At 38.7% G+C, this 16,822-nt stretch overlaps 1 protein-coding gene across 1 annotated transcript in view; it reads left to right on the forward strand.

The window, feature by feature from the left end:
* Nucleotides 1-16,822, forward strand: part of FAM186A (family with sequence similarity 186 member A) — a 120,151-nt gene that overhangs the window by 33,624 nt on the left and 69,705 nt on the right. The window contains 5 exon segments of the mRNA XM_060167049.1: nucleotides 3,885-4,104; nucleotides 5,126-5,257; nucleotides 5,260-5,292; nucleotides 14,183-15,092; nucleotides 15,094-16,801. Of these exon segments, the coding sequence (XP_060023032.1) occupies nucleotides 3,885-4,104; nucleotides 5,126-5,257; nucleotides 5,260-5,292; nucleotides 14,183-15,092; nucleotides 15,094-16,801 (3,003 nt within the window).

Here is a 16,822-nt window from a genome sequence, read left to right on the forward strand (position 1 = left end):
TTTAGTCTCAGGTATTTTATTCTTTTTGATGAAGTTGTAAATGGGATAACTTTCTTAATTTCTCTTTCTGATAGTTCATTATTAGTATATAGAAAACTAAACATTTTTGTGTATGATTTTGTATCCTGCAACTTTCATGAATTCATTTATTTGTTCTAACAGGTTTGGGTTGTTGTTGTTGTTTCTGTTGTTTTTTGATGGAAACTTTTTTTTTTGGCTGTGTTGGGTCTTCGTTGCTGCACACAGGCTTTCTCTAGTTGTGGCGAGCAGGGGCTACTCTTCGTTACAGTGGGCTTCTCATTGCGGTGGCTTCTCTTTTGTGGAGCATGGGCTCTAGGCATGCAAGCTTCAGTAGTTGTGGCACACGGGCCCAGTAGTTGTGGCTTGTGGGTTCTAGAGCACAGCCTCAGTAGTTGTGGTGCACAGGCTTAATTGCTCCATGGCATGTGGACTCTTCCTGGACCAGGGATCGAACCCATGCCCCCTGCATTGGCAGGTGGATTCTTAACCACTGCACCCCAAGGGAAGTCCCTTTTGATGGAATCTTTAGAGTTTTCTATATATAAGATTATATCATCTGCAAACAAATATAATATTTCCTCCTTTTCAATATGGATGTCTTTTATTTCTTTTTCTTTTTTAAAATATTTATTTATTTTTGGCTGTGTTGAGTCTTTGCTGCTGCGGGTGGGCTTTCTCTAGTTGCGGCGAGTGGGGGCTACTCTTCGTTGCTGTGCGCAGGCTTCTCTTGTTGTGGAGCACAGGCTTTAGGTGCACGGGCTTCAGTAGTTGTGGCATGCAGGCTTCAGTAGTTGTGGCACGCAGGTTCAGTAGCTGTGGCTCACAGGTTCTAGAGCACAGGCTTAGTAATTGTGGTACACAGGCTATGTTGCCCCACAACATGTGGGATCTTCCCAGACCAGGGATTGAACCCGTGTCCCCTGCATTGGCAGGTGGATTCTTAACCACTGCACCACCAGGGAAGTCCCTATTTCTTTTTTCTTGCCTAATTACTCTAGCTAGGGCTTCCAGTAATATGTCAAACAGAACTGGTAAGAGTGGGCATCCTTGCCTTGTTCCTAATCTTAGAGGAATAATTTTCGGATTTTCACTTTTCAGTATGATGTTAGCTGTGGGCTTGTCATATATGGCATTTATTATTTTGAGGTATGTTCCCTCTATACCTGTTTTGTTGAAGTTTTCATCATGAAAGGGTGCTGAATTTTGTCACATGCTTATTCTGCATCAATTGAGATGATCATATGATTTTTTTCCCCTTCCTTTTGTAAATTTGGTATATTTCATTCATTTATTTTCACATGTTGAACCATTTTTGCATCTCTTGAATAAACCCCACGTGGTCATGGTATATAATTCTATTAATGTGCTGTTTAATTCTGTTTGCTAGTATTTTGTTGAGGATTTTTGCAACAATGTTTAGAGATGTTGGTCTGTAGTTTTTTTGTTTTTTCTGTTTTGCAGTATCTTTATCTGACTTTGGTATGAGGGTAATTCTGACCACAAAGAATGAGTTGAGAAAGGTTCCTTTCTCTTCAATTTTCTGGGAGAATTTATGAGAAGTTGGTGATACTTTTTCTTTAATCACCATGCTGTGTGTTAGTTTGTAATGTTATTCTTCATCACGGCTTATCAAACTTTGTCTCTGCTCTCCTGTATTTCTGATAATTTGCTGCAACTGCATTACCTATTTCTGATTGCAGTATTTCCAGCACCTAACATTTGATTACTCTTTTTTTTTTTTTTTTTTTGCGGTACGCGGGCCTCTCACTGTTGTGGCCTCTCCCATTGTGGAGCACAGGCTCCAGACGCACAGGCTCAGCAGCCATGGCTCACGGGCCCAGCCACTCCACGGCATGTGGGATCCTCCCGGGCCGGGACACGAACCCGCGTCCCCTGCATCGGCAGGCGGACTCTCAACCACTGCGCCACTAGGGAAGCCCTGATAACTCTTTTGACATGGTGATTTGGCTTGCAAAATCCAAATCTTAATGTTATTGTAAGGAGTGTAGAGAGAGTTCAGTTTGTCTGAAGCCAAACTGAGCGAGTAATTGATAAATTTGGAAACGATGGAGCAGTGATTCTCCATCTATCAGATTTACCATTCCCTTTTAAAATATTTTTAACATACCTTTGTTCCTCTGAAGTGAAATTCATAGATAAAATATCTATACTGATACTTTAAAAAATTAATATGTGAGCGTAAATATAAGTGCTAATTTATAATAACATGCATTTCAATGTGTAAATTCTAGGTCAAACTTCACTAGAAGACATAACAAAGTAGTAGATAGAGGCTTGCATCCTTATGTAGAATTAAAATAAATATGAAAGCTACAAATATAGGCTGATACAAATGCAGGTTTATTGTACTGGCACTACATACTATTAGCAGTAGTGCCTTGCTAGTTGGTACTATGGTGTTTCAGAATGGTGAAATTTTATTGGAGAAATTCTAAAGAATATTTTCCTTTGATTTACAAAATATTTGCATTCCTGGAAATTTCAGTAAGCAATGAAACTTTGTAAAAAATTATTCTGCATTTATACTTTAAAAAGAGTAAGTTTCTAGGCTCAGATAATTATAAACAGATTTTTTTAAAACCTATGTGAATATCCCATGGGACAGTCAAAATTTATGCAGGACGGACCAATTCTTTAACATGTGTACTGTCCATTGCACCGTTGGGTGGGCTGGCACCCCTTACTTAGCACCTTTTACTAAATACAATAAATCTTCCCTCCCATTCATTGTTACAACCAAAAATGCTTCCACAAATTTCTTTTTTAAGTTATTTATTTATTTAGGCTGCGTTGGGTCTTCATTGCTGCGTGCAGGCTTTCTCTAGTTGTGGTGAGCGGGAGCTACTCTTTGTAGGGGTGCACGGGCTTCTCGTTGCAGTGGCCACTCTTGTTGTGGAGTGTGGGCTCTAGGCATGTGGACTTCAGTAGTTGCAGTGTGTGGGCTCTGTAGTTGTGGCTCGCCGGCTCTAGAGCGCAGTCTCAGTAGTTATGTCGCATGGGCTTATTTGCTTCGCGGCATGTGGGATCTTCCCCGACCAGGGATGGAACCCGTGTCCATTGCATTGGCAGGCAGATTCTTAACCACTGCGCCACCAGGGAAGTCCCCACAAATTTCTAAATGCCCATATGAGGCAGTAATTACCCCCACTGAGAATTTGCTGATAGATTCTTGAGGAGGGGAAATAATGAAGTAGAAGTCATGTTGTGGAATATTCTGATAGCTGCTTTCCAGGTGTAAGCGTTGATTAAAAAAAGAAAAAGAAGTAACTTCCTTTAATTAATTAGTAATTAATTAGTTTGTTTACAGCAGCCACAGTTTATAAGGTATTTCACACATCTTACGCATCTCACATCAACTATAAACTCAGCATCTCCGTTATTTTACAGATGAGTCAGGGCAGCTCAGAATTGTTAAGTGATTTATTAAAAGTCATTTTAATGAGAGAGCTAGAGTTGGAGTCCAGATATGGTTTCAGACCCAATATTCTTTTCATTATATCATAGCAATGCTAGGATGAAGGCAGAGAAAAAAAATTTAAGAGGAAAATCTGAGACTCAGAGAAAAACTGGAATTAGGGGACTTCCCTGGTGGTCCAGTGGTTAAGACTCCATGCTTCCACTGCAGGGGGGTGTGGATTTGATCCCTGGTCAGGAAACTAAGATCTCACATGCCACGCAGCCAAAAACAAACAAACAAAAGACAACAACAACAAAAAACTAGAATTGGCAGGCCTTTGATTAGACAGCTCTATAGTGACTGTCACTGACATTCTGGGAAGAAAGGTGGTCAAAGCTTACTGTCAGAGGATTTATTAATATATTCCCCCTTCTTATTCTTATAGGACCTTAATATGCAGCTGGGTGACATCATGCAGAATGTGCAGTAGATAATAATAAATCACTATACTATGGATGAGAATGTGCACTCTGGAAGGAAAATATCCCTTACAGAACATAAGAAATAGAGAGCAAGTTTGCTGGAGAAAATAGTTACTTGTGCCAAGACTGCTGAAATTAAAGAAAAGACTCTTGTCTACATTCTGGCCTGGTTGGAAGAATGGAGTAAGTTTCCAGAAGTGATTTAAAGTTAATGAAAAAGCTAGAGAATGGAATTATAACCAAATTATGAAGGATTAGAAGAAGACTAAACAAGAAAAGACTAAGGTGGTTATTTAGAGAACAGGTGCTCTCTGTTCCAGGAAGAATAGAATAAGGAAAATATAAGCTCGCTCACTTAGTACCAGCTATTCTGGCCTCCTTGCTTTTCTTCAAGCATGCCAGCATACTCCTGCCCAGTGTCCTTATGCTTTCTAGTCCCTTGCCTGGAACATTTTCCATCAGGTAGCCACATGGCTCATTCTCTGCTTATATTTCTATTTAAAATGAGGTGTTCTCTGACCATCCCCATTCTCTACCCACTGGCACTGTCCATTATTCTTTACTCTTCTTTATTTTTGTCTATAGCATTTCTTACCATCTGACATACTTTATAATTAATGTGTCTTTAAAATATTTTTTGTCTGTGTCCTTTCACTAGAATGTAAATAGTATGAAATTAGGGAATTTGTTTTATTCAATGCTGTATCTTCAGGATCTAGAACAGTACATGACAGAGGAGACACTGGTTGAATGAAAGAATGAATAAGCTAAGAATACAAAAAAGAGAAATTTCATTTAGTTACAAGAAATCTCATGTTATAAAATACTCATGTTATAAAATACTAGGGGTTATAAAATACTAGAAAACTTACCAAAGGAGTTAATTGGGGTTTAGATCCCCAATATTAAAGCACATGTTCACATTTTAGATATCCCCATCCCTGAAGTCAGGGAACTAACAAATTAGACACCTTTCAACCATATTTTAACCATATTTTCATGGCCAAGGCTTATTGTTCGGCCTTCTATTCCAAGTTTCTCTTTTTAAATTTCTTCATAGAGAGAAGCCTCAGAATAGAAATAATTACGAGATACCTATATTTCCCAATACTACAATATTGAATAGGTAGCCAATATTATAAGCCTATATGGTTATAATTATTTATTTTTCTGCACAAAAGTAATTTTTTTTACTCTCTTCAAGATGTCATTTTGTCTGAGATGACTACAATTGATATTGATGAACACCACCACTGTATAGCACAAATGGAGATGTTACCAGAAACGCTCAAAGCTATCGAGAGCAATGTCAAGCTACTGAGCAGAATTAGTACATCTTTGAAGAAACGAAGAAACAAAAGAAAAAATGAGGTAAGAGTGCTCTAAGACTTTGAAAATAGATTTGACTTTTTCTAAAAAAGAGCTTTATAATTTACGTACCATAAAATTTACCCACGATAATTGTACAATTCAATGACTTTTAATAAATTTAGAGTTGTGCAACTATCACCACAATCTAACTTTAGAACTTTTTTATCATCCCCCAAAGATCTCTCAGGCCCATTTGCAGTCAATCCTCATTCCCACCCACAGCCCCAGACAACCACTAATCTCTTTTCTGTCTCAATAGATTTGCCTTTCCTGGATATTTCATGAAGTGGAATCATATTTTATGTAGTCTTTTATGTCTGGTGTCTTTCATTTAGCATAATGTTTTTGAGGTTCAGCCATGTTATAGGATGTATCAGTAGTTTCTTCCTTTCTATTGCCAATTGTACACCATTGTTTGCATATACCAAACTTTGTTTATCCATTTACCAGTGCATGGACATTTGCATTGCTCCCACTTTTTGGCTTTTATGAATAATGCTGCTATGAACACACATGTATAAGTTTTTGTGTGGACATAAAATTTCATTTCTTTTTGGAGATACCTAGGAGTAGAATTTCTATGTCATTTATTTATCTATTGCTGGTAAACTTATGTTTAACTTTTTAAGAAATTGTTAACTGATTTCCCAAGTGACAGCACCATTGCAATTTCCATCAGCAGTGTATTACGGTTCCAGTTTCTTCACATCCTCAACAACACTTGTCATTGTCTGTCTTTTTTATTATAGCCTTTCTAATAAGTATGAAGTGATATCTCATTGTGTTTTTTTGTTTTTTTTTTTTTGCGGTACGCGGGCCTCTCACTGTTGTGGCCTCTCCCGTTGCGGAGCACAGGCTCCGGACGCGCAGGCCCAGCGGCCATGGCTCACCGGCCCAGCCGCTCCGCGGCACGTGGGATCTTCCCAGACCGGGGCACGAACCCGTGTCCCCTGCATCTGGCAGGCGGACTCTCAGCCACTGCGCCACCAGGGAAGCCCTCATTGTGGTTTTAATTTGCATTTCCCTAATGATTAATGATGTTGAGTATTTTTTCATGTGCTTACTAGTCATTCCTATATCTTTGATGAAATGGCTATTCAAATACTTAGCCATTTTTATTATTGAGTTTTAAGAGTTCCTTATATATCCTGGATACAAGTCCTTTATCAGAAAAGTGATTTGCAAATGTTTTCTCCCATTCTGTGGCTTGTCTTTCATTTTCTTAATGGTGCCTTGAAACCCAAAAGTGTTTAATTTTGATGATGTTCCATCAATTTATCATTTTTTTCTTATATGGATCATGGTTTTAGTGTTGTATTGTGAACTTGTATCAGTCAGAATTCAACCATGAGAGCAGAACCAGAAGGAGATTATATATAATCTATCTATCCATCTATCTATCACATTGCAATTGAGGAACATGCTCTGTATTATTTTAATTCTTTTAAATGTATTGGGACTTGTTTTATAGCCTAGCATATGAGCTATTCTGGAGAGTATTCCATGTGTTCTTGAGAAGAATATATATCTGGTTGTTGTCAGGTGCAATGTTTTATAGTTGATTTATATTGTTGTTCTAGTCTTCTATGTATCTCTTTGCTGATTTTTCTATCTAGTTGTTCTATCCATTATTGAGAGCGGGATATTGAACTCTCCAATATTATTGTTATTTCTCTCTTTAATTCTGTCAGTTTTTTTGCTTCCTGTATTTGAAGGCTCTGTTGTTAGATGCACATATGTTTATAATTGTGTTAGCTTCCTGATGAACTCACCCTTTTATCATTATAAAATGTCTTCTGTTATCTCTAGAACTATTTTTTTTTCCTTAACGTTTATTTTGTCGGATATTAGTATAGTCTCTCTAGCTCCCCTGTCGTTACTGTTAGCAAGATTAAATCTAGGATGTGTCGCTTATAGTTGGATCTTGTGGGCTTTTTTTTATTTTTAAATACAATATGGCAATCTCTGACTTTGGCTGGAGTGATTAATTCATATTTAATGTAATTATTGATATGGTTGGATATATACCTGCTATTTTGCTGTTTTCCATATGTCTCATATATCTTTTTCTTCTTCTATTCTTCTTTTACTGCCTTCTGTGTTAAACAGATATTTTATTTTTATTTTTATTTATTTTATTTTTAGCTGTGTTAGGTCTTCGTTGCTGCGTGCAGGCTTCCTCTAGTTGCAGCAAGCAGGGACTACTCTTCTTTGTGGTTTGCAGGCTTCTCATTGCGGTGACTTCTCTTGTTGCGGAGCACAGGTTCTAGGCACGTGGGCTTCAGTAGTTGTGCCACACTGGCTCAGTAGTTGTGGCTCGTGGGCTCTAGAGCACAGGCTCAGTAGTTGTAGCACACAGGCTTACTTGCTCCATGGCATGTGGGATCTTCCGGGACCAGGGATCAAAGCCGTGTCCTGTGCATTGGCAGGTGGATCTTAACCACTGCGCCACCAGGGAAGTCCCCTAAACAGATATTTTCTAGTCTACCTTTTTTTTGGGGGGTTTTTTTTTTTTTTTGAAGTACGCGGGCCTCTCACCGTTGTGGCCTCTCCCGTTGCGGAGCACAGGCTCCGGACGCGCAGGCTCAGCGGGCATGGCTCACGGGCCCAGCCGCTCCACAGCATGTGGTATCCTCCCAGACTGGGGCACGAACCTGTGTCCCCTGCATCGGCAGGTGGACTCTCAAGCACTGCGCTACCAGGGAAGCCCTAGTCTACCTTTTAATTCCATTTTTTCCTACATTTTTGGAGTAATTTTCTTAGTGGTTGTTCTAGGAACTGCATTATACACCTTAAATTACCACAATCTGCCAGAGATTAGTACTAACTTAATTTCAGCAAAATATAGAAACTTTGCTCCAATACCTCCATTCTCTTCCCCTCCTTTGTGCTTTGTCATACATATTGCATATTTACGCATTATATGCCCAACAATATAGTTTTATAATTATTGTTATTTATTTATTTACTTATTTATTTTTGGCTGCGTTGGGTCTTCGCTGCTGCACGTGGGCTTTCTCTAGTTGCAGCAAGCGGGGCTACTCTTCATTGCAGTGCACAGGCTTCTCAATGTGGTGGCTTCTCTTGTTGCGGAGCACAGGCTCTAGGCACGTGGGCTTCAGTGGTTGTGGAACGTGGGCTCAGTAGTTGTGGCACATGGGCTTAGTTGTGCCGAGGCATGTGGGATCTTCCTGGACCAGGGATTAAACCCATGTCCCCTGCATTGGTGGGAGTATTCTTAACCACTGCGCCACCAGGGAAGTCCATATAAATTATTGTTTTATATGATTGTCTTTTTAATTGACTAAGAGAGGAAAAAGAAAATAATATTTTTACCGTCTTTTAAATTTACTTACATATACTGGTGCTCTTTATTTCTTTGTGTGAAATTGCATTATCCTCTGGTGTCATTTTCTTTCAACCTAAAGGACTTCTTTACTATGTCTTGTAAGGCCAGTCTACCAGCACCAAGTCATTGCTTATCTGGCATTGTCTTCATTTCACATTCATTTTTTTCAGGCAGTTTTAGATTTAGAGAAAAATTGAGACTATAATAAAGTTCCATTTATCTCACCATACTTTATTATTATTAATATTTACATTAGTATGATGCATTTGCTATAATTAACAAACCAATATTGAGACATTATTAATTAAAGTTTGTAATTGATTAATAATTCCTTGTTTTTACCTAGTGTCCTTTTTCTGTTTCAGGAGCCCATCCAGGGTACCAGATTACATCTAGTTGCCATGTCTCCTTAGGCTTTCTTGGCTGTGACAATTTCTCAGATTTTTCCTTGTGTTTGATGTCCCTGATGGGTTTGAGGAGTACCAGTCAGGTGTATTGTAAAATGCCCCTCTATTGGAATTCATCTGATATTTTTCTCACATTTACCCTGGGGCTATGGGGTTTGGGGAGAAAGATCACAGAGGTAAAGTACTATTGTCACAATATCATTTCAAGGGTACATATTATCAAATGATTTATGACTCAGTGTTGACCTTGATCACCTAGCTAAAACAGTGCTTGTCAGGTTTCTCCACTGCAAAGTTAGTTTCTTCCTCATTTACCATATTGTGCTCTTTAAAAGGAAGTCCATATGTGCAGCCCACATTTAAGGAATGGAGAGTTATGCGGCCCCTCCTCTAGGGTGGGGTATCTACATAAATTATTTGAACTTTTAAGCACAGGAGTCTGTCTCTTCTCTCCTATTTAGTAATTTATTAGGTTATTTATTTATATCAAAATGAACTCACAGATATTTAATACTTCGGGTTATAAAACCTAATACTACTTTATTTTCTTGCTCAAGTTCCAGCTTTGGCCATCAGAACCTCTTTCAGTTGGTTTTTGTGCCCCTTTCACATACCCGCATCAATGTGGTTTATTCTCTCTATCTTTTTTTTTTAGCACTTCCTTACTTTCTGGTACTTACAAGTTACAAGATGCTTCAGGTTCATCTTGAATATTTCCTGCCCCAGTTCTAGAATCTGTCATTTCTCCAAGGACTTCTGGTTCCTTTCATTAGAGAATAGTATTAAAAACCAAGATCTGGTTGCTATGTGTGGTCATTGCTACTAGGGTGTTATTTCTGTTTGGCCCTCTCATCTTTCTTTTTTCTTTTTTTTTTTTTTTTGGCTTGTGGGGTCTTAGTTCCCTGACCAGGGATTCAACCTGGGCCCTTGGGAGTGAGAGCTTGGAGTCCTAACCACCGGAGCACCAGGGAATTCCCTTGGCCCTCTCATCTGACAGAGCAAAAAAAATGTGTGCGTGTGCTGACCCATGAATATACACATATCTATAGACATTTATGTATATAATCATCTGTAACTACATTAAGCTAAACATGAGTTCTTGTCAATGTCTCTAACTCTAATTCATTATCACATGGATCATTCTAGCTCCCTCCCCTTGCTTATCAGTAAATTCCTACCCAAAACAGTGAGAAACCTGTTCCTACCATCTGCCATCCATTTACTTAATTGTTCAGTCCAGTATACATGTATAGCAGTATCAGAATTATTAACCCATACTCCCAAGGGAAACAACTTATCAACTACAGTACAGCCCTCATATGTAGTTCCTTTTGCCTTGGTCTTACAGAATCCTTTCATTTCCAGTTACTTAGGTCAGCAACACTCCCTCTTCCCCAGCACTGCCATTTCTTTCAGTGAGGTTGTGTCATACATTTCTAATATGGTTAGATTCTCGTATCACAGTATGAATTCCTTCCTGGGATCCCCTTACCTCCTAGGTGGTTATTTTTAAAAATGTGCCTGTGTAGTTTCACTCTTGGTACTGGAGAGTTCTGTAGGGTTTGACAAATGTATATTGTCATGTATCCACCATTACAGTATCATACAGAATAGTTTCTCCATCCTAAAAATCCCCTGTGTTTAATCCTTCCCCTCTCTCTCCAAGACTCTGGCAACCACTGCTTTTTTAGGGTCCCTATAGTTTTGACTTGTCAAGAATGTCATATAATTGGAATTATGCAGTATGTAGCTTTTCCAGACAGGTTTCTATCTCTTAGCAATACACATTTAAGTTTCCTCCATAACATTTTGTGGCTTAATAGATTATTTCTTTTTATTGCTGAATAGTATTTCATTGTATAGATGTACCACAGTTTGTTTATCTCCCTATTGAAGGACATTTTGGCTGCTTCCAGGTTTTGGTGATTAAGAATAAGGCTACTATAAACATTCTCATGCAAGTATTTTGTGTGGACGTAAGTTTTCAAATTAACTGGGTAGATACCTAGAAGCATGATTGCTGAATCATATAAGACTACATTGGGACTTCCCTGGTGGTCCAGTGGTCAAGACTCCGTGCTCCCAATGCAGGCCCAGGTTCCATCCATGGTCAGGGAACTAAATCCCACATGCTGCAACTAAGAGTCCACATGCCACAACTAAGAAGTCTGCACACCGCAACAAAGATCCTGTGTGCCGTACCTAAGACCTGGCACAGCCAAATAAATAAATATTTGGAACTTCCCTGGTGGCGCAGTGGTTAAGAATCCGCCTGCCAACGCAGGGACACAGGTTCGATCCCTGGTCCGGGAAGATCCCACATGCCACGGAGCAACTAAGCCTGTGCACAACAACTACTGAGCCTGCGCTCTAAAGCCCACGAGGCACAACTACTGAGCCCACGTGCCACAACTACTGAAGGCCGCATGCCTAAAGCCTGTGCTCCACAACAAGAGAAGCCATGAGAAGCCCGCGCACCACAACGAAGAGTATAGCCCCCACTCACCACAACTAGAGAAAGCCCATACATAGGAAAAAAGACCCCATGCAGGCAAAAATAAATAAATAATAGTAGTAAATTTTTTAAAAGACTACATTATTTTGTAAGTAATTTTGTAAGAAACTTCCAAACTGTCTTCTCAAGTATCTGTACCATTTTTCATTCCCACCAGCAATAAACAAAAGTTCCAGTTACTCCATATCCTTGCGAGCATTGGTATTATGTTTTTTTAAAAATTTTAGATATTTTAATAGGTGTGCAACAGTATCTCATTGTAATTTCAATTCTCCAATGACAAGTGATATTGAGCATCTTCTCATATGCTTACTTGCTGTCAGTATATATTATTTCTTACCTTCATTAAAAATAAAGAGTTGTACATGCATGCTACTTTGAGAAGCATGTACTTATTTCAGTGAATGGATGTGACAGACATTCTGTAATGTATTTAGAGAAGAGTTTAAAAATACATGTATAAACTATGGATATATGAGTGTTCACTGAAAGCAACTTTGACAGGAGTGTTATTTCAGTGAATGGATGTGATAGCTCTTCCGTAATACATTTAGAGAAGTGTTTAAAAACATGCAATAATGATGGCTATGAGGGCTGTACATTCATGCTACTTTGGGAAGAGTGTTATTTCAGGGAATGGATGTCTTCACTTCTAGTAATCTAGCATCAAGTTTGCTGTGTTATTTTTGAAGAACAGTTTTGCTGGATATAGAATTCTCGGTTAATAGTATTACTCTTTCAGCACTTTGAATATACCATCCCACTGCCTTCTGCCTCAACTGTTTCCGATAAGAAGTGACCTGTTAAATTTACTGCGGTTCCCCTGTTCTAAATGGGTCTCCTTTGATTGTGATGAGTCATTTTTCTCTTTTTGCTTTAAAGATTCTCACTTTGTCTGGCTTTCAACAGTTTGACTATGATATTCTAGGTATTGATCTTTCGGTATTTATCCCACTTAGAATTTGCTGAGCTTCTTGAACGTGTTGATTAATGTTTTTCATCAAATTTGGGATAATCTGGCCATTATTTCTTCAAATACTTTTAATGCCCCACTGTCTTCTTCTTCTGGGACTTCTATTGCTTGTACATTCGTATGCTTGATGGTATCTTACAAGTCTCTGAGGCTTTGTTCATTTTTCTTTATTCTTTTTCCTCCCTGTTCTTCAGAGTAGACAATCTCTAGTTATCTAGCATCAGGTTTGTTGGTTATTTTCTTCTGTAAGCTCAAACATGCTGTTGAGCCCTTTTGGTGAATTTTTCATTTCAGTTATTGTACTACTCAACTCCAATTTTTCCACTTGGTTTTCCAGTTTTCATCTCTTTAATGATATGCTCTATTTGACGAGTAATTGTCATCATACTTTTATTTTAAAATATGGTTTCTTTTAGTTTTTTGGACATATTTATAACTGCTTCTTTTTTTCTAATAAGTCCAACATCTGCCCACTCCTCTCCCTGGTCCCTGAGACAATTTCTACTGACTGCTTTTCCTCCTGTGTATGGGTCACACTTTTCTGTTTCTTTGCATGCTTTTTTTAATGTTGAAAACTGGACATTTTAGGTAATATGTTGTAGCAACTCTGGATTTTGATTCTCCTTACAACCTCCAGAGTTTGTTTCTGTTGCCTTTTTGGTTTGTTTTTTAGTGACTTGTCTGGACTAATTTGGTGGAGTCTGTATCCCCCACAGTGGGCAGCCACTGATATCTCTGCTCAGTTGTGTTTTTTTGTTTGTTTATTTTTATTTTTAAGCCTGAATTTTAGGGGTTACTTTTGGGTCAGCATAGCTTAGTGGTCAGTCAATGATTAGTCAATCGTTAATTAATCCAGACTGATCCAGTAAGGCTTCTACTCTTTGCTAACAGATCTGTGTATGGGTTAAAGTAGAATTGTTAAAGAATTGCTTTGCTCTAGATCAAATCAACCCCCTCAGGCAGTAGAGCTGTCAGTCCTCACAGGTTGCCTCACTCTGGTAGAACTCAGGCCATAGGGCTAGGGAGTTGGAGATGGAAGCAGCTCCAGGCTAAAACATCATAGCAAATTTTTCTTGAATAAATTCTTCTCAATTTGTTGTATGCCTTTGCTCAGTTTCCAAAGTCCTAAAATGATTGTTTTTGGCAGTTTTGCTCAGTTTTTTCATTGCCTTTTTGGGAAAAATTTGCTGAGTTTCTCATTCAGCCATTTTGGAAATCCCTTCAAATGTTTGCCTTCTAGTCTTTTGTGATCCTTTTGAAAGAATCAAGGTTAGCTTCGACTCAGAAAAGGGAGAATAGAAAGATAGGAACCCAAGAAAGAAAATGGAAAGCACCAAGCATAATCAAAACCAAAGGAAAGTTCTGGTTTACCTTATGTCTAATCTCAAAATTGTAATCGGAAGTAAGTTGAGGTCACAGCTGAGTTCTTCTCCTAAACTCTGGAAGAAGAACTTCTAGATGATTGTGGGAAAAGAGTCATTCTTTTGAAAATAGTGCTGTTTATTTTGGGGCCAAACTTTCCTGATGAAACTTTATCCTATATCTATCTGTTAATTTAGGCTCAATTCCTTAGGCTTAAACATAGAGCACAACACAAAAGAAGAAATGCGATCTCATTATTTAATTTATTTATTTATTTCGTCTAGCATCTAGAGGTTCTCTATGGAAATCTTGGATAGAAAGTGTTATACAGCGACCTGCAACAGCTCATGCTTTAAGACCAGATCAGATGATTAGTGATCAATTTGCAACAAATACAAAGGTTTCAGAAATCCAAGATATGCTACAGGAACTCAAAGATACTGCAGTGTTCAAGAAATTGGAAAACAATGCTATTAAATAGATGTCATCAACAATAGAAAACCTTTCGAAAGCTTTGAGTACACTAAATGATGAAGTGAAAGTTATTAACCTCCAAAGTGCCAATATGTATACAAATGAGACAAGTGAAAGAGAAAAAGAGATTTCCCTGAAGATAATACAAGATCTCAGTAAAAAAAATGAAATGCTTCAGCAGAAACTTCAAGAAGCAGAAGAAAAATATAAACTCCTTGTTCGATCCAAAGGCATAGAACACCAAGCATTGCCCACATCAACACTGAGAGTGTTACCTGAGCCTTCTCCACAATTAGCCATTAGCCAAGCTGACACATTAGACAGTGTAGATAATATTTTGGCCAAAGAATTTGAAATTGTTGTAGATGAGGCCCCCCAAAAAGGGACCAAAGCCTTGGGGATCAAGTGGGACTCATCTCCTTCATATACAGCCCAAGGTGAGACAATTTCAGATATAACTGACCAGCAATACCCTTTACCTGAAAAAAAACAGAAAAAGTCTTCTGAAGAGATCACTGAAGATATCATTATAGATAAGATATCAGCGAAGAAAGGTGGTGCCTTTCAGAAAGATGGGACTGATCAGTACCAATCACAGGAAGGAAAGCGCACAAAAGGCCCATATGTGCAGGAGACCTCTGAATCAAATGTGAATGATGATAAAGGTAAACAGAAAGTCACAGGGACCAAACTTGATCACCACTTTGAAATACAAGCACTAGAAAAGAAAAGAAATAAAATCCTTTTCTGAAAGCAAATCAAAGTCACTCACTGAATCAAAAAGTCAACATTTTCCTTCTGATTTCCCTTCTGACACAAAGAGCCAAGGTGGCAAAAGTGGAACCAGTAGTATATGGGAAAGACTCAGGAAAGCCAAACTTCAATATTCACATAGCAAAAGTCAAATTTCTTCAGAGAATAAAGAGGAACTCATCATTGAGTCAATGGACGAAGAAGGCAGAAGTGAGATGAGTAGCCAAGCGGAGCCATCCAGGTTGAGCCAACTTGATTATTCCTCTGAGAAAATGAAAATAAAAGGAAAGAAACACCAAATCTCTCCAGGAACCATTATAAGCAAAGAAGAAAAAACTGAAGAGAAGGATATGTCCGTCTTCGCCATGAAAGTCAAGTCTCTTGAACTTGTTAAATCACAGTCTAGGATAACTAAAGAGACTTCAGGAATTCCAGATGGCAAAAGAGAACAGAGTAACCTAGAAGAATTTCAGAAAGCCATAGTGTCATTCCTAAAAGAGAAAATTGATAACGTAGGAAAGCCTTTGGATAAAAAGACTAGTTCAAAAGAAGAGTTATTATTAAAAAGAGCAGAAGTTGAAAAATTAGGAATCATAAAGGCAAAAATCGAGGAATATTTCCAAAAAGTGGCTGAAACTGTGACAAAAATCTCGAGAAAATACAAAGATATAAAAAATGCAGGATAAATTGGAGAGAAACCTATGAACTAAAAAAAGGTGGTCTCATTTATGCCAGAATTGCATTTTCAGAAGCAGATTAGTGCAAAGTCAGAAATTAGCACCTTACTTTCACAGGAGAGCCTTGGCCCACTAACTGACAATTTAATACAAATGATCTTGGCTGAAATAGAAAGTGAAAGGGATGTTCCTGTAGCCTCAACAGTAGGGAAAGACCATAAGGAGAAGGAAAAACAAAGGCTAGAAGAAAGGAGCTATGAGATGATAAATAAGAATTTGGAAAAGGAAGAGGCATGGCTCCCAATGAAGGAGGGAAAGCGAGGGCAACAGAAGCAGAAACAGTGGCAGGAAGAAGAGGTGTGGAAGGGACAGCAAAAACAGAGGATGCAAAAGCAGATTGAGCCAGATGAGAAGCAAAAGAAAAGGTAAGAGGAGAAAGAAGGGCATCAGAAGTCAAAGCAGCAGCAGCTGGAAGCATGGAAGCAAAAAATGAAAGAACAAGGAGTGCCCTTGGAGAAGGAGAAAGGACAGCAGATGATGCAGGTTCAGAAGGAAGTGAGGTATCTGGAGCAAGAAAGCAGTTGGGAGAGAGAGGAGGAGAAGCAGAAGCCAAGGAGAAAGGTAGAGGACCATGAAAGGCAGAAGCAGAAAACAGCAAAGGAGATGAAAACTTTTGAACAACCAGAACAGGTGCTCAGTCACACTTCAGTGACATTGTCTTCCAGGTGGCAGAGCACACCAAAAGACGCATTGCAGTTACACCAAAGAAGAGAGTTCAATGGGAATCTTAAGAAATTAGAGAATCTGGCTGATGGAAAGCACCACATACCAATCATTCCTCCCATCTCTACACAATCTTCCTCACCAGGAGCCTTTTCTATTTCTGGACAGTCTCCCACAAAGTCCATTACTCTTACCCCTCAGCAGGCCCAGGCAATGGAAATTGACCTCACCCCTGAAGAGGCCAAGGCACTGGGAATCATCCCCACCTCCCATCAGGTTCAGGAATTGGGGGAAACC

Source organism: Lagenorhynchus albirostris, chromosome 11, assembly GCF_949774975.1.
Source record: "Lagenorhynchus albirostris chromosome 11, mLagAlb1.1, whole genome shotgun sequence".
Taxonomy (NCBI): domain Eukaryota; kingdom Metazoa; phylum Chordata; class Mammalia; order Artiodactyla; family Delphinidae; genus Lagenorhynchus; species Lagenorhynchus albirostris.